The following is a 23,464-nucleotide window of genomic DNA, read 5'->3' on the forward strand; positions in this document are numbered from 1 at the left end:
AGTGTCCCAGGGTCACATGATTGCCATTTGCATGCATCATAACTGACTTCCAACAGTTGAGAACGTGGAACTAAAACCACAAGTTGCAGTCATGTGATGTCTTGCCTACTGTGGTGCTTTGCTTAACGACCAAAGGGGAAGTAAGGTCATAAGCCTGTGGCAGTCACATGATTTTCTGCTTGGCTACAATGGAGTTGCCATTCCCAATTGTGGTTGCTAAGTGAGGACCACCTGTAGTGAGTTTGATTTCTGTGTACTCCATGTGTTGATGTCCATGTATAGAGGCATTGTTTTGGTTATTTGAAGACAGTGTCAGCTATGAAGAAATCATTGGAGTGGCAGAAATGGATAAGTCGGTCTCCTTCATTTTGGTTTCCTAAGCCATACGATCTAACTACTTTTTCCTCTTTAATGCTTCCAAATTTGGCATTTCAGTCTCCAGTGACAAGCAGCCCATCTTGCTTGCGTATTCTGTTGATTTCAAATTGAACTTGATCATAAAACTCATCAACCTCCTCTTCTGCACTGGTAGTTGGAGCATAAAATTGAATGATCATTGCATTAAAGGATTGTCCCCAAAGTCTAATTGATCTTATTTGGTCATTGATTGTATGATAGCCAAATACTGTTCTTGCTAGGCCCTTCCTAACTATAAAAGCAACACCTTTCCTTCTTTGATATGATCTTCTGACTGAAAGAGTCCAATCATGGTCCATCTCAATTCACTGATGCCTAAGATGTAAATTTGTAGTCATTTCATTTCATCTTTCACTGTGTTGAGTTACTCCGTGATCATTCTTCTTACATTCCATGTTCCTGCTACAATTCTGTCTTTGCAGCTTCAGATTTTCTTTTCCTATATGGCAACATCAGCAACTAGATGTCTTGAAGGCTTTAATCTAGCTATATCATAAACAGCATTAATACTCCAAAAGTTCCTCAGCTCTTCTGCAGTAGAATGTTGAGTGCCATCAAACCTGAGGGACCCATCATCTGTCACTATATCGCCAATTATTTTAATGCTTTATATCCATGTGTTTTTCTTGGTAAAAATATGGGGACAGTTTACCGTTGCCTTCTCCCATGCAGTATGAATTGATGCCATTGCCATTGTCACTAAAGCAGTCATCTGCTTCTAGCATCTTCCTGTATCGCTGCTGCCAAATATAGGTGCCTGCTTACTTAAGCTGGGCAGCTGGGATGACCTTCGTGCCTTGGATGACCCTACTGGGAATATAAACTCTTGGCATATATTCCTGGCATTCTTTGCTCATCCCTCCCAGGAACATTCCACCTTCTGACACAGTGAGGAGCAAAGCAGGACTTGTTGGGGGATCTAGCCATAGTTGCATTTAAAGAGCTTGGAAAGCTTATTTATGTTTCCCATGTTCTAAATGGGACATGTATTCATTCAGAACATATTGTCTTTCTATTTTTAAAAAGGTTTATTGTGAATTACTTTGCTCCAATTTTACTTATCTAGAATATTCATCAGAGGGGTGTTGGTGTTGATGGTTATAAATCAAATTAAAATAAATATTATTTCATTAAATTTTACACAAGAAGAAACCTGCATATTATAGAAAGATTAGCATCAGGAAAAATAGCATTTGGAATAGTGTTCTACCCAGGGTTAGCTTAATACCAACCCTGTTGGTATTTAGAAAAGACATTAAGACCTGGCTATTAATTTTATTTATTCTGGATCTGAACTGTTCTCTGTTGTGTCATCTTATTCGTTGTTGCTTTTCCTGTATAAATGGCTCTGATCACGCTGAATGTCTTTTGAGGGGGAAAGTCTTGCAGTGAAAAAGGATCATGATTATTTCAATATGAGAAGTAATTTATATTTTGTTTAAATTTTAGTTTTCATTTTGTTTATATGTATTAAAGCTTTACAGAAAGGTAGGTAGCAGGAGATTGTCTTAAGTCTTTTCTAAGCTGGGTACATATGCTATTAAATTAAAGAATTGTGCTTAGCCTATGCCTCAGTCTTCAGTATTGAAGTGATTCTTTGTTATATTTCCTAGTCTTGCAAACTCCATACAGCCTTATCAGACATGGGCAGTTGGTGCTGTTGGTATGAAAGCACAAGGGAACTCTCATGTAGAAGGTTAATGGAGTGTAATTATAAAGAAAAATGGACTGTTCACACATTCTATCTCACTATACCTGCTCTGAGAGTGACAAGTACTTGATCTTTTTTAAGCCCTAGTCCAGAGGTTCCACAGTCTATAATTGTGACAGTCAAACTGTCAAACAGTTGTTCTATGAGACTTGATAGGTAGACTTGATAGGAAAGTTTTCATTCTGCTATATAGCATTTATTTTTACAATGGTATGTGAAGTAAAGTTCTTATATGTGTTGTTCCATATTATATTACTTTATTTAATACATTTTCCTTATATGATCAATGTTGGCATTGAAAAGCATTTTGCTCCATCAGATGTCAAGTAAAATCCATACTTCCTCTTCAAAACCGTTGTTATGACAATTCTAGCTGAGAAGAAAGCCATTCATTCTTCTAAGACACTGTGTCCATGACCTTGTAGATTAGATATTAGTGGAAACAATATAGTGGTAATAGTGTCACTCCTCAGGAGCTAAAGTGAAGGTCCCCCCCCCCAGTGAATACAGCTGGATAGAATGTAATACTTAATCATAAGACTAGCAGCATAAGACTAGACTTTGAGAATCCTTCTCACAAAGCAATTTTTCAAAATAGTACTCCATTACAGACTATTTATTCTCTTTCTTTGCTTTTTCTATAAAGGGTAGATAAATGTTATCCTACTTTTTCTCAGTTTATGAGAAGAGTCTCTTTCACCAAACTCTCTAATTTAGGAATGAGCAATTTATAGGGGGATTAGAGCTATATTCAGTCTTGTGTAAAGTGCTGAAGGCCTGTATGCAAAAATGGCTGGGTTGACAAGAAGTGGGCAAGGTAGGATAAAAAAAAGATGAATATGATATTGAGTCCTGCAAAATAAAAGATATAAACAAAAACACTCATTAAGTACTCACTGTTGTGAGATGAGCAGTTCTATAAATCATATAAATAAATTCAATACATCTCTGCTATATTCCTTAACTATTGTGGCCAATTATTAGTTTCCTTAGGAGAGAATTAATTATTATTATTCAATTATTATAGATCCAATTATTAGCAATAACTTTTCCACCTTAGTTCTATATTTTATCTATTATTCATATACCCCACCACTCTTGACAGCTTATAAGAAAAAACAAAATAAAAAATACATAATACATAAAACAAAATGCCTACACACACACACACACAATAGCACAAGCAGCACAATATAGCAAATGAAATGACAAACTTTGGAATACCTGAAAAGGGGTATTGTGGGGTTATACAAAAGCTGGGGGGGGGCATACAGCTTGGGTTGCCTTTTATATTTCTTCAAAGTCCCAAAATGTGAAAATTTAATATGAAAGATAAGTTGAAGAATAAATTATTTCCAGCCATGTTGAATTGATTGCAGCAAAAAGACATTGTGGCTTATTAATGTCTAATAAATTTGTTATAGCTTAAGGATTCATAGAGTTGGCTATACTCTATCAAATCTACACTCTGTCAAATCTGTGATACTCATGGACTTCAGTTTTTCTCAATGAAAAGAGCATTTCCATCAGATGCTCAACTCTTGAGCTGAGGAATTTTTTGAAAGCAGAAGGTGTTAAAAAGTACATTGGCTCTAGAGCACTCTCAGTATCCTGAAATTTCTTTGCTTCCTTGACTTTTCCGGAGCTTTATATCACTCTGAATTTTTAGGGTATATTTTTTGTTTAAATGTTAATCATTGTACCCTTAGTTTTGCTTAATCAAAATTAACCTTGTTCATGAGTCTTTGTAGAATTTTATAACTAATTACAGGCAGACTTTTTTTTTCTTTTTAAGAGAACCTAATCATTTCATTTTCCACTCCCATCTTTCTGTGACCTTTTATTATTTTGGCTTTATGTGGAATTACTTCAGCTTTCTTGGCAGAAATGACCATAATTGCAAATAGTACTTCAGATCATACCTCACCAGAATATGCTTATGTGTTGGTTTAATTTTTTTTCTTCCTTACTGGAAATTTTGTTTCTCAGGTAGGATAAATCAGATTAAATAATTATTATGCAGGTTAAGGACTTTGTCTAACTAATGAAGTGCAGATTTAGCAAAATAACAAATAACATTAAACAGCTAAATCTTTTTTAAGTTGCTATTCAGAACAAGGTGCTAATAACTGTTAAAACACAACAAAAATGTTTAGAAACCAATTTGGAATAATTTCACATGAAAATGTAACTACAGTGGTACCTCGGGATACGAACGCCTCTATTAACGACCATTTCGGGTTACGACCAGCTTCGGCAGGAAAATTTTACCTCGGGTTACGAACTTGCCTCTACTTACAAACCGGATCCGTGGCCATTTTCCCTGCTGCCACGCGGTCGTGGCTTCCTGTGGGCAAGGTCGCGATAGCAAGGAGACGTTCGGTGAGGCTTGTGGTGTGTTTTGCGGTGTTTTGCGAAGGTTTTTGGTGTGCATGTTAGCATGGCTCCAAAGAAAATGCAGAGCAGGCTTGGCGGGAGTCAGGCTCTGAAGAGAAAATTGCCTCGGGTTGCGACCAAATTCGGGCGGAGGGTGGAATGGATTAACCGGATTTACATTGAACCCTATGGGGAAATTCGCCTCGGGTTGCGACCAAATTCGGAGGGTGGAACGGATTAACCGGATTTACATTGAACCCTATGGGAAACTTTACCTCGACTTGAGACCAACTCGAGTTGCAACCAGAGTCACGGAACGGATTAAGTTCGTATCCCGAGGTACCACTGTATGTCCAAATAAATGGAGGATCTAGGTACCACATCTGTTAAAGCTTATAGATAAAGATATCAGGATAAGAATTTCATAAGTCAGTGAGGATTTATATGGGGACATAGCAATCCAAGTTTGCTATTGTTTGTTTGTTTATTTACGGGTAGCCCCCAGGTTAAGAATGCCCAGGTTACAGATGACCCATAGTTAAGAACAGAGCCTATTGTAGCAAAATTTGAGTTAAACACAATGGTTCGAGTTCATTACATAATACTATTTATACAGTATTATGTAATAATACTGTTCCAGCTTATATACAAATTTGACTTAAAGATAGACCTTGGGAATGGAACTCATTCTTAAACTGGGGATTACATGTATTTAATATATTTATATGGCCACCCATCTCATATTCATGGCTCTGGGTGGCTAACAGTTAAATGCTTTAGTAGTGAGAGATTACATTAATTTGTATGGTTAATTTATAGAATTATTCACAATTAAAAAGCTAATCTGTTTTTAATTGTTAAGCATTTCTAATCTTTCACTTTGTAATGCTTTAAACTAGGCCAGTATTATTCTAATATTTATAACATGTGAGACCTGAGACTGGAAAATTTATTATTAGCCATCTTCTGATCCTAAAGCACCCAAAACAGATTACATAAAAGATAGAACACAATTAAGAACAATAATTGTAATTACTAAAACACACTTTTAAAACAATATAGCATAAAAGCAGCAATTACAGATAGAAGGACATCCAACAAGTTTATATGATGTTGCTTTACATGAAATAATATCAGTAGTCTAATCAGTTTAGTTCTGGTTGGATTAATTGGCAGTGATTGTTCAAGGGTTCTCTGTCACCTACTCCCTGAGAACCTACTAATTAGAGAAGCCAAGATTGAAGCTCAGGTCATCTTTGTTTAAGCAATGTATTCTAACCATTGTATAACATTCCTCCCAGTTCAGGTCTAACCTGAGGCTTGAATTGTTGATGTTACCATCATTTTTAAAAGGAGATCTTATCAGTCTTGCCCAGGAGTTCATTCTAGTACACCTTAAGCAGAGAGAATAAAGGCAACTCTCCTCCCACTGCCATTTATCTCCAGTATTCAGAGATGCATTGTCTGTAAAAACATTTAGCTGTCAAAGCTGTCATCACCAAAGATGGAACTCACAGCAAAGGATTAACTCCAGTACTTCTAGCTAGGAGGCAGGACTTATAACCTCTTCCTGTCCTATGGAGGAAATCCCTCCCTTCAGTTTTTCATTGTACCTTCTAGGAAGAAGCAGTGGTTTTCCTGACAGCTCCATCTTGGGGGCCAAAAAAACAAACAAAACCCAGTGTGAAATTGGAGACAAAGGATGGGGGAAAAAAAGAGCAGCACGCAGTGTACTCCAAACAACTATACACCAGCTATTCAGTGCACCAAGCAGCCAAAGATGAAGAGACCAGAGAAAGGAGTAGTTTCAGAGCCAACCAGATTGGCCAGCCATCAGGATTGGATCAGACTACAAAGTGATGGCCTCCAGAGGTGGCAGAGCAAAGTGGAGGAGCTAAGTAACAGCATGGCAACAAGCCAGCCTGGAACATGGCAGGAATGAAGGCCATTCAGTACAGTACCTTTTCCCCAACAGGTTGAACGAACACCAACAAGCTGTTCAGAGTCTACTGGAGTGGGCAGTTATATTCAATCTAAATAACAACCACCACCACCTCTGGCACCCAGACTACACATTGGACAGCACCATTATTGGCACTTCTCTGATGACTGGACTCATAGAAACTGCAAAAGGCAGCATAGTATCCAACTTTTCCAAGCTGAAACAAGGAAAATAAAGTCAGATCAACTGGTACATCAATAGAATGGCAGTGGGAGAATTGATGTGATAGCATGTCAAGGGGGAGGCATGTTCCAGGTTAGTGAGGGCCAGCATTGCAGTTCAGAGCATAGAGGAAGAAGAGGCCTTGTTTGGGCTCTGTTTATCTGGAATTCCTCTCAGAATATAAATTAATCTGCGAATATTTATTTTGAGAGCATTCACCTTTCCCCAAACGGTAAGGTTTAATCCCTTCCCTCTATCCATATCTGAAGAAACCTCTATATATTTTATTTATATTACATGTTACTGAGTTATATCTTTTGGTATGCACATTTACCTAAATATTTAAGGTACAAATACAGAATTGATATTCCTTAAATTGGATGGATAACCAAATTTTCACCTATTGGGATCAACTCCGATTTGGACCAATTAATAGAATAGCCTGCTATTTTACTAAAGGCATCTATCATTCGCATCAACAGTGGAACAGTGTGAGGTTTAGAAATAAACAGAAGAATGTCATCTGCAAATAAAACCAGTTTATGTTCAACTGAATTATGTACTATTCCGTAAATCTCCCCATGTTGTCTAATAGCACAAGCCAAGGGTTCCATGCAGATATCAAAAAGCAAGGGTGAAAGTGGACATCCTTGTCTAGTTCCTCTACATAATGGGAAAGTAGCAGAAAACATACCACTAACCTTTACTTTAGATGTGGGCAACTCATATAATATCTTGATCCATTTTATGAATTCCAGAGGAAATCCAAATTTATTTAGTATGGCAAACATGCACTGTTTATGTATTTTGTCAAAGGCTCTTTCAGCATCTACTGTTAAAATTACAAATTGACTTTGTACTTTTATTTACTTTTATTCAAGTCTACTAGATCTACAACTAACTTAATGTTGTCTGCTCCTTGCCTAGTTTTTATAAAGCCTGTTTGGTCATTTTTAATAACAAACAACATCACTTGCTGTAATCTATTTGCTAACACTGCTGTTAAAATCTTGTATCAACATTAACCAATGAGTTTGGACAATAACTAGCACACTGAGTGTGATTTCTACCTGGTTTTGGTATAATTGTAATATACAGGTGAAACTCGAAAAATTAGAATATCGTGCAAATGTTCATTTATGTCAGTAAGGCAACTCAAAAGGTGAAACCAATATATGAGATAGACGCATTACATGCAAAGCGAGATATGTCAAGCCTTACTGTGGTATAATTGTGATGATTATGGCGTACACCTTATGAAAACCCCAAATTCACAATCTCAGAAAATTAGAATAGTGTGAAAAGGTTCAATATTCTAGGCTCAAAGTGTCCCACTCTAATCAGCTAATGAATCCATAACACCTGCAAAGGGTTCCTGAGCCTTTAAATGGTCTCTCAGGCTGGTTCAGTAGGAATCACAAGCATGGGAAAGACTGCTGACCTGACAGTTGTGCAGAAAACCATCACTGACACCCTCCATAAGGAGGGAAAGGCCCAAAAAGTAATTGCAAAAGAAGTTGGATGTTCCCAAAGTGCTGTATCAAAGCACATCAATAGAAGGTTATGTGGAAGGGAAAAGTGTGGTAGAAAAAGGTGCATAAGCAGCAGGGATGACCGCAGCCTGGAGAGGATTGTCAGGAAAAGGCCACTCAAAAGTGTTGGGGAGTTTCACAAGGAGTGGACTGAGGCTGGAGTTAGTGCATCAAGAGCCACCACACACAGACGGATCCTGGACATGGGCTTCAAATGTCGTATTCCTCTTGTCAAGCCGCTCCTGAACAACAAACAACGTCAGAAGCGTCTTACCTGGGCTACAGAAAAAAAGAACTGGTCTGTTGCCCAGTGGTCCACAGTCCTCTTTTCTGATGAGAGCAACTTTTGCATCTCATTTGGGAACCAAGGACCCAGAGTCTGGAGGACGAATGGAGAGGCACACAATGCACGATGCTTGAAGTCCAGTGTGAAGTTTCCACAGTCTGTGTTGATTTGGGGAGCCATGTCATCTGCTGGTGTTGGTCCACTGTGCTTCATTAAGTCCAGGGTCAACGCAGCCGTCTACCAGGAGATTTTGGAGCACTTCATGCTTCCTTCCGCAGGCAAGCTTTATGGGGATGCTGACTTCATTTTCCAGCAGGACCTGGCACCTGCCCACACTGCCTGGTTAGTACCAAAGTACCAAAACCTGGTTCAATGACCATGGGATTACTGTGCTTGATTGGCCAGCAAACTTGCCTGACCTGAACCCCATAGAGAATCTATGGGGCGTTGACAAGAGAAAGATGAGGGACATGAGACCGAACAATGCAGCGGAGCTGAAGGCCGCTATTGAAGCATCCTGGTCTTCCATAACGCCTCAGCAGTGCCACAGGCTGATAGCATCCATGCCATGCCGCACTGCGGCAGTCATTGCTGCAAAAGGGGCCCAAACCAAGTACTGAGTACATATGCATGCTTATACTTTGCAGAGGTCCAATATTGTTCTATTTCCAATCCTTGTGTTATTGATGTCATGTAATATTCTAATTTTCTGAGATTGTGAATTTGGGGTTTTCATAAGCTGTACGCCATAATCATCATAATTATACCAAAGTAAGGCTTGACATATCTTGCTTTGCATGTAATGCATCTATCTCATATATTGGTTTCACCTTTTGAGTTGCCATACTGACATAAATGAACATTTGCACGATATTCTAATTTTTTGAGTTTCACCTGTAAGCCTGATTAAATGCCAGTGATAAAATTCCCTTATCTTCATACACTTGAGAATGTTTTGGTACCAAAGACCTATACATGTTTTATACCACTCAGTAGGGAATCCATCTAATCCTGGTGTTTTACCACTTGCCATTTTTAAGATTATTTGTTTAATCTCTACCTCAGATAGTGGAGCGAATAGAAGTTGCCTTTATGTATCATCTAAATGTGGTAGGTTAACCTTATTTTAAAAGGCCTCTGTATATTCATTCGATACATTCTCTGGTTTACTATTTAATTCTGAATAACATTTTAAAAATTGACAATTTATATCCATTGAAGTGTTATACATTCCATCTCTTTCACCTCTGATAATTGAAATCATTGCCCTATCTTTCTTTTGCTTTAAGCGATTAGCCAAGATCTTACTGGGTCTTTCACTGTTCTCCCAGTATCTCTGTTGTAAACATGTTAGCATAAATTCTGTCTGCTGTAGTAGTTAATTCATATTTCTTTTTCTGTATTTCTCTGTACAAAACTGTAGATGGACATATAACCATCTGTGCCCACAAATGTTTCAATTCATCTTTCAAATTATTTTCCCTTTTATTTTTAATCTTATTTTTGTGTGATGCATAGGCAATAATTCTACCTTGAATGTAAGTTTTATATGCTTCGCATTCAAAAAATTGGACACTTGATGTTTCTGAATTCAAATCAAAATATTGTGAGGTCTCTACCCACATTTGTTGTACAAATTCTTTATCATTCAATAGGGAAACATTGAAATACTAATTTCTCAATTCCTTAACTGGTATTTTTATTACTATTTAACAAGGGTCTTGTTAAAGGTGCCAATGACTTTTGGAGAAGAGACAAAGACAGCATAAGAAAGCAGATTTATTTATTTACTTATTTACTTATTTACTTATTTATTTAAGTTATATAACCACCCATCTCACATAAAAGTGATGTTAGGATGTTGTTTGAGGGAACTGAACATTGTTGGAAGAAAGGAGAAAGAATACAAAATTGGCTTATTTGATTAAGGTTAAAATAAAAGGGTTGACTATCTTTGTTAATTCTTCATGGCTTTATGCTGATTAGGACTGCACAACGATGTTTTAAAGATTTTGTTTATTTGAAGAGATGAGATAGAGGGGATTTGTTTAAATAGAAAATGAGATAAGAATGTAACAGGAAGGATTCAAAGTGGGTTTATTAGATATAGTTGTTAATAATTATGTTATTTCTGATTACCCTTAATGACTTTTGCAGATTAAGATGGGTGATGAGGTTTTAAAGATTTGATTATAGAGAATGCGGTGAGATATGGGATGAAGAGAGGGTGGGTGTTCTTTTAAGAGATGGTGATAAGTTGTTAAGGTTGATTGTACTTGCTGGGAATGAAGGGAGAGGTTTCTTCTATTTCTTTTCTTTTTTCTTCTTTTTCTGCACTTTTTTATTTTTTATTATATATTTTATTCTATGTAGTTTGTATTAGTTTTATCTGTATAATATTTAATAAAAATTATTATTAAAAAATAAAATATATTTTTCTCATCCTCTCTCTACTCAGTCTCTTCCTTACTCTAACATGGGAGAGGAAAAAGGAGAGGAGGGGAAAACATCTAAAAGTTATGAAAAATTAAGAAAGGGGGTAGGTAATATCCTGGAAGCATTAGAATTAGAGGGAAAGACTAAAAGAGAGAAGAAGAGGTTGCAACCTAATGTTTGGGATCTTAAATAATGTGGAGGAATCCCTGTATCATATGGAGAAACAAAGGAGTTAAAAGAAATAGCTGAAACCCATTGTTCAAGGAGCTTGGATGAGGAAGAAGGCCAAGTTTCAGATTATGACATTATATAAATTTCACATTCCCATAGTGATTGTTCAGCGTTGACTTATTCCCAATCTGTAAGACTGACATAGTCATACTAAAGAACTGTGAAAGTGTTCTCAGGACGGAGGTATCCATTACATCATTTTTTGGCTTCAGGGCCATGAAGAGAGGACAACAAGTCTGTTGAAATATGGAAAAGGCAGGAAGTAGCAGCAACAGTAAGTTAAAACTTTCATGGGTATAAGAAAAAACTATACCTTCATGCAGACAGAGGCAATCAACTGTTCAATATGGCTTCAGGCTAGTTTGCAATAAAGATTCTTACTAAGATGTCAGTGTTGAGTGTCTAAAATACTTCTACAAAGTTGAAGCCTAGTGGCCTCATTAAACCATTTAAAGTTGGCTTGGAAGTTTACAGCTGAGTCTTACTCTCAGGCAGCCTGAGAGCTTGATTGCCTCTCATTATGAACCACTTTAATTGGATGAGAACCTTTGCTTGCAGATCTAGGATTAGCACAATGGCTACTCACTCTCTGGTGATGCCACTGACCATCAGTTAAGTAGACAGTGTTTTGAATGTACTTATGTATTTACTCATTTATGTAGCATTGCAGTTTGATACTTTAACAGTTATCAGAATCAGATGACTACCTACCGTATTTATTGGCACATAACATGTACTTTTTTCCCTAAAATTTGAGGCTGAAATCCTAGCTGCGTGTTATATGCTGATGTATAAGCCCCTGTATAAGCCCTACAGCTTCTCACCTTAAGCATCAGAGCTGGGCGAGCGGAGCCTTCATTTGAGCCAGGGCTGTAACCGGGGCTGCAACCGCACGCTTCCCAACTCCTCTGATTGATGGCACTTAAACCATGCCTCCTCTGTTTGCAGTCTTCAGCAACATCACCCACATGTCCGGCACTCAGTGTGTCAGAGCAAAGCGCCAGCACTTTGCTCTGACTCATTACTATGCGCCAGAACATTGCAAAGAGGAGGGAAGCTTGTGGTACTTTAGTGACATCATGTGCATGTGCCATCACTCAGTGTGTCAGAGCAAAACTTTGGCCAGACTGACAGATTTTGTGCTAAAGTTTTCACGGGCACAGCTCTGGCATCAGGACCCCGAACGAGGACCCAGCAAGATCAGAGCACTCCGTCCTCCTTGTATGCTCTGTGGCAGGCCTCAAAGGGGCAGCTTGGCTGCTTGAGCTCTGCCCCTGGAAGAGCAGCTGCTCAGAAAGCTCTGGGCCCCCTTGGGAGGTCTCGGCAAGCAGAAGGCCTTTTAGCCCACATCTGCAGCTGGTCCACAGAGCTGCCACCTCCTGCGGCCGGCAGGGGTCCGGGCAGTTGGGCTCGCGGGCCAGCTGCATCCGCCCACCAACCTGCCTTCCCTCCGTCCCAAATCCAGTCACACTGTCTGCCGGCCAGCCAGAAGAAACAGCTCTAGGCAAGAGCCAAGGCTCGTGGATCACAGCTGTATGGCGGAGGGGCTGCCAGGCTCCTCCTGGCTCTGCCCAGGGGCCACGGGGTGCCCTTCCTGCTGGGCCCTGGCTCCAGGGGCTGCACAGCAGCTTCCATAGCCATGAGCCCCCCCTTGCCGGCCAGGGACACCTCCAGCTTTGTGGGCCCAACCCGGTGCGGCAGCGGCTCAGAAACGGCTCACTCGCTTCCAAGGGATGCGCTGCCCAGGACAGCTCTGCCGAGGCCCTTCGGGGAGGCACTTTGCTGTGACACACTGAGTGCCAGCGCACACGGGTGATGTCACTAAAGTACCACGAGCTTCCCTCCTCTCTTTGCAGCGTTGTGGCGGATAGTAATGAGTCAGAGCAAAGCTCTGGTGCTTTGCTCTGACACAATGAGTGCTGGACTGTGTGGGTGATGTTACTAAAGACTGCAAATAGAGGAAGCATACCCTAATGATAAATTACTGTACCCCCCCCAATCCACTCGGACCACTAGGGATGTTTAACCCCTACTGGTCCACCAGAAATCTTACCTGCCTGCCTGCTGTAGTCAGGTAAGCAGGAAGGGAGGGAATAAACACCAGTATGGTAATAAACAGATTACCATTACCACACACTACACATAGCTAACAAACACTAGTGGCACACACGCATTACACACAGCCAGCCTACAACATACAGGTTGTACAACATAAAGAGTAAATTTCCACACCCCTGATAGTACCTTTTTTAAATTTAAACTTAGGTAAAAAGAATACCGCTGCAGAGTGTGACGCATCCTGGCATCGCCAACATTTTTTTTAGTCTATCTCATCACTTTCATACGTGCAAAGTGCCCTCGGTTAAACAACTCATGCCTATATTCACTACTTGTTTCAGTTTGAAACAGCAGCAGTGTTCAGTCTGATTTTGAAGATAGCAGTGAAGACGAAGAGTTTCATGGTTTCCAAGATAGCAGTGATTCTGATTAACATTTTTGTAAGAACTTACAATATCTAAGTTTTTTCATTCAAAGAGGTGCTTTTTCTTTCACGTTACGTATTTACCTTATAAGTGGTATAAATATTAATAAACAAAAAGTTCAGAGCTCCCTTTATTTTGCTTCCAAGTCATTTATTTTAAATTTAAATTTTTTTACTCAAACTTCCTTCTTAAAATTAAGGTGCGTGTTATATGCTGATAAACATGGTATATGGCCCCTCTAACTCAGACCAACAGCAGGTGGACTAAATTAACAACCAACAGAGGTAGTCTTCCCCCGTCCCCACCAGTGGGAGCCCAGAGCAGTTGCAGCAACATTTCCAGAGCAGTTGTAACAGCCAGTGCTTCATCCATCTGATGCTGAATGCCTACTTCTCTGCCAGATAGGTAGAAAGCAAAGGCATAGTCTTCCTCATTCAATATGAATTCACTGAATTTCAACTGCACAAGAAAACTAATGCCAACACACACAACCTACCTATGTTTTCATGGTTGTCCACTGCTAAGACACATGTACATGTTCTGAAACATCACTAAAATATCATAGTTGCTAGAAGAAGTCCCAGACACTCCAGATCTAGTTTGTCTGGGGAAAAAAAGATAGTTCTGATTCCAAGACTGGGACAACCAGAAATTAAATAGAGCTCAGACCTGCAGAGCTGCATACAGATGTTCCAGTTACTTTATGAATCCAGACTGGCACTAGAATGCATCTGCAGTTTTAATAGATATTTGTGCTTTTAATAGTACAGAATATATGTAAGGGTAGTCCTTGATTTACGACCACAATTGGGGTCAGAACTTCTGTTGCTAAGTGATGTGGTCGTTGAGCTGCACCTGATTTTACAACCTTTTTTGCCCTGGTTGTTAAGCGAATTGTGCAGTTGTTTAGTGGATCGACTTTGCTTATCAGAAGCCCCCCAGGAAGGTTGCAAATGGTGATCACATGACCCCAGAACATACAACCGTTGTAAATACATGCCAGTTGCCAAGCATCCACATTTTGATCCCATGACTATGGGGATGCTGCGATGGTTATAAGTGTGAAGACTGGTCATAAGTCACTTTTTTCAGTGCTGTCATAACTTCAGTCATTAAACAAATGGTCATAAGTAGCTTGTAGCTCAGGATTGAACTGCTGGGTTCTTCGTGTCCTCTGAGCTTGGTTGTTTTCCTGCTGATGTTTCATTACCAGACTAGGTAACAAAATTAACAACCAAAAACCCACCAGATATTTGTGCAACAGGTTATTTCATTGAATCATCCATTGTGTGCAAATATGATCTTCCTTTCAACTATATATCCTTCCCTTTCATAGAGTCCCTTATAGGCTAGTTTTCTACATTGAGTCCCATCACAGATCACAGAAAAGTGAACCTCTACAATTCACTATTGGCAACCATCAGGAACTTCTGCAACATTACTTAGCCTTTTCATTATACTTTCCAGGAGAGTATGGGAGAGTGCTGGGTACAAATGTACAATAGTTAGAGCTATGACAGCATCACCTTTGATTTCCCAGAATGTAAGACTCACAATATACAAAGATTTAGACATATGTTACCCACTGTTTCACAAGAAGTAATTGTTTTCCTAATGTTTTAATTATAAAGATGTATTTGGAAAGAAGCACAGACTCTTTTTTCAGATCAGGTTTAATTAGGTTGCTTTGTTAACCTAATTCTTGGAGCCCAGATTCTAGTGATGTGCCTGACCCAGTGTCAACTGTAGAGTTGTCCTGCCCAAAGAAATTTACCGATGAGAACTTACAGAATGACTTTGTCTCTCCTCCCCTCTTAGTGTACCCACCATTTTTGTCAAAAAGAAAAAGAAAAAAAGTGTCTTTATGGGTAATCTGTAGCTACTGGCACCTGAACTCCTTAATCTTTAAGGAATTTCCAGTCCTTATAATTTACAAATTCTTGGAACAGTTACCGAGATTTACGAATTTACAAATCACATTGTCCATGGTTTTCTGGACCAGTTATTGATAATTTATTTAGACACTGTTTATTTAGACAACTGATTTACTATGAGGATCTTGCTTTCCATAACAGCCAAGTTCTATGAGTTTCTTCAGTGCTGTTGTGACAATGGTCTTTATGTTAATCTAGAGGAATGCACCTTTGACATGTTTGCATTTCCATTCAAGAAATTTGGATGGGTCCCACTAAGGTGCAGTCTATTCTGTCTTCGGAGCTCCTCTCACCTCCATTTGCATTATCATACAGCATTTCTTGGGCTTTGCCAATTTTATTATAAATTTATTCCAAATGTTACTTTGTTGGCAGAACCACTAACTTTTCTTAACAAGAAGGCAGCTTCCTTTCAGTGGGATCCCAAAGATCTACAAGAGGCATTTACTTCTCAGCTATGTAGATTTCCCCCATCCCTTTTTAGTACAGGCTGATATCTCTGGTTTTAACTTGAGAGCTGTGCTTCTGTAATCCCCTCCAGAGTTTTCAAGCAAACACCTCCTCTGCACATTCTTTTCTTGGCAGCTATTACCAGCCAAATGAAATTATATTTTTAACAAGGAGCTCCTGGCCATTAAAGAATCCTTTCAGCATTGATGCCCTCTCCTGGAGGGTATGCATTACCTCATAGAGGTTTGAACAGACCACAAGAACTAGAATGTCTACAGACTTCTCCTAAGTTTATTCAGTGCCAGGTCAGATGGGCACTTTTTTGTTTTTACCTTCAAATCTTTTATATTCTTAGCATGCAGAGCAAGCAGGCTGATACTTTATTATGTAAGCCAGAATCATTCTTGTCTTATGATCCTCCCCCAGCCTCTGTTCTGTGTGCAGGAAACTTTGAAACTCCTCTAATACCTTACTTGTCTTGTGAAACTCTTGGAACTGGGATGGAGGCTCTTTCCTTAACACATTGCATCTTTACTTAGTAAGAGTAGGACCTTTTCAAGCAAGATGCATGATTATTTTAGGGGGTGGGACAGGGGACTTTAACTTCTTCCACCCTCTTTTCCTTTGAGCAGGTGAAGATGTATCATAGTGGCTGATTATGCAGTCTCTCTTCCTTATGGACTGAGGTCTTACAACTCTGTTGTGATAACTGGCTAGCTGGGCATTTAAAACTATTCATATTCTCTGGGACTTTTAGTGGTCTTGTGGTAGAAAAAATGTCAAGAATTAAGTTTCTTTATGGCACATTATCTGTGCCATATACTAAGCTTCAGTCCAGCAAAGCCCCTATTCTCTTGCACTTTCTCCCACCCTGCAAGGAACTTAGAATAAAATTTCCTTGAATTTTATAACCCACCTATCATGTGTCAAGGGGCTTGAAGCCATTTTGGTGATAGTTCATCTTTTCTCTAAGATCACCACTTCATTCCTTGCTGTTGCCTCCCCTCAGCCTCTAAGATAGCTTGTTTGTTCATTTAACTTTTCCAGAAGCACAGTTTGCCCTGTCATGTCATTTTTAACAGGGTCCCACAATCCATGGCACAATTTGGAGAATTCTATTTCAACTACTGCACATGAATCTTTACTTGTCCTCTGCTTATCATCCAGAGTTGGTTGGAGAAACAGAGAGAACAAATGCCATGTTAGAACACTGCCTTCACTTCTGTATTAATACCTACAGGATGGTTGGCTAGATGTTTTTACTCATAACAGAATTAACTTATAGTAACTCAGTTCATATCTTTGTTCACTTCTCACTGTATCAGGCATACACTTCCACTCTTGCCTCTGCCAAACACCTCCCAGCTCTTACCATCTCAAAAACCTCTTGACCCCTCCAAAAGTTTCAGCCAGCTCAGTACCTCCTTAAAGTTCAACTGCTTTGCACTAAGACTTCTTGGGAAATGGCAGATGATGTGCACACACTGAAATTCCTTTGTCATTTTAATTACCTTCATAAACCCAAGTTACCTGATTGATTTTATACTAAATTTCAATGGTTCTGACTCTGAGGAGGGGGTGGATCATGATAGAGTGGGGAAGAGTGAGAAGGTGGCATCACTGAGGAGATACAGACTCTAAGTTCCCTATTGTATCTTAATACACATATCAGACTGGAAGAGACAGAGGCCCCTCTGAAAGAGAATGAAATGGTGGGGGCTGTCAATAAAAAAACAGCCCCTCTGCAGGGAAGAATTTGGTGAAGCAATCATTTTCAGTCCTAGTTGAAATCAAGGACAAGAAGAAATCCTTGTCCACAACCCTGAAGGAGGAAGAAGTGGATAAACACAAGAATGGCAATTAATTGTCATAGACGCTTGGAGGATATTTTGGACATGATGTGCTAAGAAAACAACCATGGCTAGCTTTAAAATTATTCTAATAAAATATTATTTATATATTCATTAGCCTACATAATCTTTGCATTTTTAGAAATAGGTCAGTTAAATTCTCTAACATCTCCATATTACCAAGTAAAATACAATGTAGTTAACAGTTATATTCATGATTATATATTTGAACTATGCTAATTTTTTACAAAATGTTTTCTAAAAAATCTGATTTAAATGTAATTCCAATTTAAATCTTAAAATCATTTTTCTTTTTTTTTCTTTTTAAAATTATTTTTAAATCATTGATCATTGCCCTGCTTATTTTATTTATGAATATATTTGCCCCATGCTTTTCAAATTAAATCCAATCCTTAATCATGGCCGCTGATCGTTTGTTGGATTGCAGAACTTTCATGACAGAAGGAAATAACCATCAGCAATAATATAAAAGGGAACCAAAATGCAATATGAATGCAAACGTTAAATACTAAAGAAATCAATCCTAAAATACTAGAAAACCCCATTTCTAAATTATCAAGATATTGAAATGCTAAAATACTTTCATACTTATTCCTAGAGAAACATCTTCCTCTACATCCTATCTTTTCTCATATAAGTATTGTTTTATCTAGTAGATCACTAAATAAAAAATTGCCACTTGCCAAGTAATGGTGTCACAATTCTCCAGCAGGTATCTGCTGAATAAACATTGGAATTTCGAAGAAATTTAGAGATCAAAAGGGTTAAATGGCAATATGTATATCTCTGTAAAAAGAACAATATAAAAGGACATGTGATGCAGATTCCATCATTCCTACTCTGCAGGGACAAAGTCTTTCATAGATGGGGGTCTTCTTGCATCTGCCCCTAAGAATTGCTGAGAGAAAGACATTGAAATGAAAAAGAATAAGCACTCTGCAGTATTTCAAAAGAGTGAGCTGCTTGAAATATCCTGCTATCTTATGCATGTTAATTTGATTCATCTGCTTATCTGTAAGCATGATAAGCATATGATAAGCATATGCCTCAATATAGCCTTGTTTGTTTGTCATCCTTACATCATCAGTGGACAAGAGATATAAGCAATCAGCACGCCCTAATTACATTGGGACATTTTTCAAACATAAGGTTCATTTCTCATGCTGCTCAGAATGCACAAAGGACTTCATCAGCTACTTTGTTTTTCTTGTACAACAGGGAAGCCCATTTGTATCAGTTGTGATTTACCTTTTAGTTGCCAAATCTTTGGCACAATTCCTATATGGTGGAACTTTGCTTAAGCCTGCTATTCTGGAAATCATGCAGTCCAGGTGCCTAAGGAAAATATTTCAAGTGGCTTCTTGTGTCCCAAGATAGATGGGCTAAGTTACAGTGGCAATGAGTGCACCATTGGAAGAGCTGAAGGACCAGGTTAGAGACAGATCATCATGGAAAAAAATCTATCTATGTGGTTGCTAAGGGTCAACAACAACTTGACAACACATAAATGATAATCTTGTGTCCCAAATGCAACACTCCACTTAAAACTTAGCCTAATGAAAGTAGAGACCAGGGTCTGGGTAGGAGTATTCAGCAATTAGCAACAACAATTTCATAGTGATAGACCATTATCAGTCTAATAATATGTTCTTGCAAAAGTTTATATTTTACTGTAGTTTCTGAATGGAAAGAAACCAAGCCCACAGTAGAGACCCAGTAGATAACAAGTACTCAATGTGTTTGTATCAGTTTCATAAACTTTCATTTAACTATAAATAATTATTAATAGGTTTAATTATATCCTTACATGTTTGAAGTTGCATCCTAAAAGACCAGAGATCCCTATTTCTATCATAAACCTATACCTTAAAATTGTAAGTTATTTTCAGTAGATGTTGTTAGAATTGTAGGATTCAAAACATTTTTAAAAAATTGGTTAGAACATATATTTTCTCTAATCAGAAGAAATAATGGATTGAGAATAGAAACAAATCCTCAGGTATGAAGCTTACTGAGTAAGAGAATGTGTGTGTGTGTGAGAGAGAGAGAGAGAGACAGACAGACAGACAGACAGACAGTCCTGAGCATCTGGGAGAAGAAATGAAAAATAAATTGGCCAATTACAAAATAAGAGTTGGGCCCCCGAAATCTAGAGGGCATCAGATTGCACACATGATGTAATACGTCACCTGACTGAAGTATACTTTCTGTATCCAGAGCCAAACTATAATTGTATAGAGCTTCTAGATTTAAGAGAGGTTTAAATGGTCTTGGGATAAATAGATGGCGTGATGTTGTGGTGATGCTTGAGCTAAGAAAAAATTAAGTGTGCAGTAGAAAATGATTGAAAGTAGAAGTCCTGACCAAAACAGAAAATGATGTGATTTATAATATGTCAAAAGCATATTAGAGGAAATGAATCCTCAGTAACTGGGTAAATTAAAAAAAATGGACTGGTATTCCTAGCAAAATGTTACCTATAGGATCACAGAGAATGCAGCTCCCCCCATTTATTTTGATTTGTATGGCTGCCCATTTCATTGTCTGGGCAGCTAACAACAATTAAAAAACACAACCTAAACAACATAACAAATATATAAGTTGCAGCTGGGATAAAACTAGAAGCAAACATCAAAAACCAAGATTGTATACACATCCCCCAAAAGGCAAACTAGGGCGTACATTTGCATAAGAAACATGTAACGGATTCAGTCAAATCCATAAGTAAATAGAATTACTTTATTTAGAGTAATGATGCCAAGAAAACTGAATGGAATGTCCAAGTCCCTTTCTATGTAGTTATAGGAATTGAGTTTGACTTGAAGGAGTTTTTACTTAAATATTAAAGCAATTTGTGGATTTCTGGTTATAGTTACGAAGTTTTGAATTTCTGAATCTCATTTTGTACCTGGGCTATAGGCTTTTTTTGTATGACATCTATACCAGATGAACAGTATGCTTGCACTGAATTATTTGTGTATTTTATTTTACACATTTCTATCCTGCTGCAGTCTTGACAGCTTCCATCGAATATAAAACCCAGTTAAAACATCCAGTGTACAAACTTCCAAAAAAGAGTAAAAATAACACCAATCAAACAATTAAAATGAAAGTTAAAGATGGCATAATAAAATCAGGGGAAGGGTCTCCGAAACAACTCTGTCTTTGGTAACTTCTGAAAATCAACAAGGAGGGGGCTAGCCTTATATCTGCCAGGAAGGTTGTTCCACAGTGTCAGCACTGCCACCAAGAAACAATGCCTTCTTGCTACAGTCCCTCAAACCTCCCAGTAATGTAGGATCAGTAAGTTTCCCATTTGATCTGACTGGTTGGGCCAGTACTAGTTGGAGTAGATGCTCCTACAGATAGCTGGATAGAATAGATGGTCCTGCAAATATTTATTTCACAGTATTCCCATGGAGCTCTTTTCAGGCATTAATTATATTGTTATTTGCTGAAATGGAAGATGAATGTAAGCAGTATCACTTTTAAAAATAAGATTTCAGAAATTCCAATAATTATAAGATCACTTATCTTCCTTGGAACAAAAATTCAGGTAGCTAAAATTCCTACTGACCATCAATAAGGTGTGTGTATATATACATAAATACTGGATTTCTTGGATTATAGACTTGTTGCTGAAGGTGGCATACATAACTACATTAATTTAATGAAGTAATTAAAATAAGTTCAACTTAGATCTTTTTGTATGCATATCTAGTTTTGCAACTCAGATATAAACAGTCAGCATTTTCTTTATATCATCTGATCTTTTATAATGGGAGGCAGTAGGAAGTGTATTTTGCTAAAGTGTTTTATATCTTCTGCAAAAGTCTAAAGGAGCAATGCAGAGAAACAGCTTTTCTCTCATACATTGTAGGTTAGGCCCTGGTTTTCTTTAAAAAACATTGAAAATTTACAGAAATTTCATTTCTCTTTTTATCCACAATTTTCCTGAGGAAGAAGGCCAGGAAGAATTGTAAATTTGATATAGCACAGTAGACTTTTATTCTCCTTAATTCCTTTTCCGATTGGTTTATTCTTTTTATAGCAATCTAACTTGGGAGTATTCAAATTTAACATCTCTCGAATACTGTTATCCAGTCAGATAAAATAGCATATATTCTTCTCCTGTGAATAATTAGAATAATTGTTGGGCAGGTATAACTGGTTTCTGTTCTGTTATTTTCCTTATGTTATTCTGCTTCCTACAAATGATCCTTCTGTTCCTGCCTTTACTTGCTGACACATCATTTTGTGCTTCAGAAAGAAACAGTAAATAATAGATTGGTAGTTGAATGCATAAATAAAGGAAAATATGGAACCTCATTGTCCAGTCCTCTGGACAAATACATTCAGTACTTCGTTCCGTAAAATAAATGCCAGGTTTTAAAAATTGCCACATGTCTATTGCTTTATAAGAATTACTGTAAGATAATTAAAGTATTACCATCAGGTAAACAAAAAATAATATTTTGTGAAATGAATTATAGAACTGTAAATTTTTGTCAGAATACCACAAATGACCCACATAGGCACATATGGACAAGTGGGCTGACAAAGTCAGTAGAAAGATAATGGTATGGTATTTATACTCTTCAAGCTTAAAAAGGTCAGAAGTCATTGAATTCTAGAAAATGGGACTGCAGTCTAAAACATGCACACTCTTATGCAAGTGGAAAAGGCCTGGTGGAATAAAGGCCAGGGACGTCATGTTTGAGTAGTTTTGACGATTGAAGGATTGGAGGCCACCCAAATTGGTGAATAACATTTTGCTAACATAGAGTTTACATATGTAGGAATTATGATAATCCAGGGCTATTGCTGCTTATTGACTTTAACTGACTTGTCATAAAAATTGGTGAAAGGTTTGGATGATGAGTGCCCTCATTGTGCTCCACATTTTTGTCTGAGCTGTGAAAGAGCAGTAGTTCCTGGGGGGAGGGGTGTCTTCATTTGAATACCCACAACTTCTGATTTTAAATGATGTTATCCTTGCTTAAATTTGGTGGTTTGACAAAGTTAGCAATTAGCAAAAAATGTATTTGTTTTTTTATCAAATGTTTTATAGGTTTTATAGTGAGTTTAACAAGCCAGAATAAAAATTAACAGTAATAGTACAATCAGATATAAATACATGTACACACGTATGTAATGGTAATTAAAATGAACTACAACTTAGAGAAAAAGGAAATAAAAAATCAATATTACATTAATTATATTAATACAGAACTGGACTTTTTAATATAGAACTTTAAAATAAAATCCATATTATAACCAGTTACATTACTTCTAATTTTTTTTAAAAAAAATCTTGAAATGTATTTTGCTATAATTCAAAAAGTATATGATACTATTTTTGTTTGTATTCTCTTGCTAGAAAAGAGTGGTTGAACAACTCCGAAAGAATTTAATGGTAAAGCAGGAACAGCCTGATAGTAAGTTTCAAATACAGCCATTGGCACAGACAGAAAATAAAATACAAACATCACAGCCGCTACAGCAGCAGCCGCAGCAGCCACAGCAGCAGACCACTGCACCCTCTCCAAACCTGCTTGGGTCACAGGTAAAGT

At 37.9% G+C, this 23,464-nt stretch overlaps 1 protein-coding gene across 7 annotated transcripts in view; it reads left to right on the plus strand.

Annotated features, from left to right (window-relative positions):
• Nucleotides 1–23,464, plus strand: part of PHF21A (PHD finger protein 21A) — a 201,612-nt gene that overhangs the window by 125,289 nt on the left and 52,859 nt on the right. For all 7 annotated transcript variants that reach the window (XM_088145723.1, XM_088145725.1, XM_088145719.1 and 4 more), the window contains exon 6: nt 23,272–23,457. In XM_088145723.1, coding sequence (XP_088001849.1) covers nt 23,272–23,457 — 186 coding nt within the window. The remainder of the gene's footprint in view (nt 1–23,271; nt 23,458–23,464) is intronic.

This window comes from Python bivittatus, unplaced genomic scaffold, assembly GCF_059951505.1.
Source record: "Python bivittatus isolate LINGU-HERP-01145 unplaced genomic scaffold, Pbiv_v1 ctg000480_np1212, whole genome shotgun sequence".
NCBI classification, from domain to species: domain Eukaryota; kingdom Metazoa; phylum Chordata; class Lepidosauria; order Squamata; family Pythonidae; genus Python; species Python bivittatus.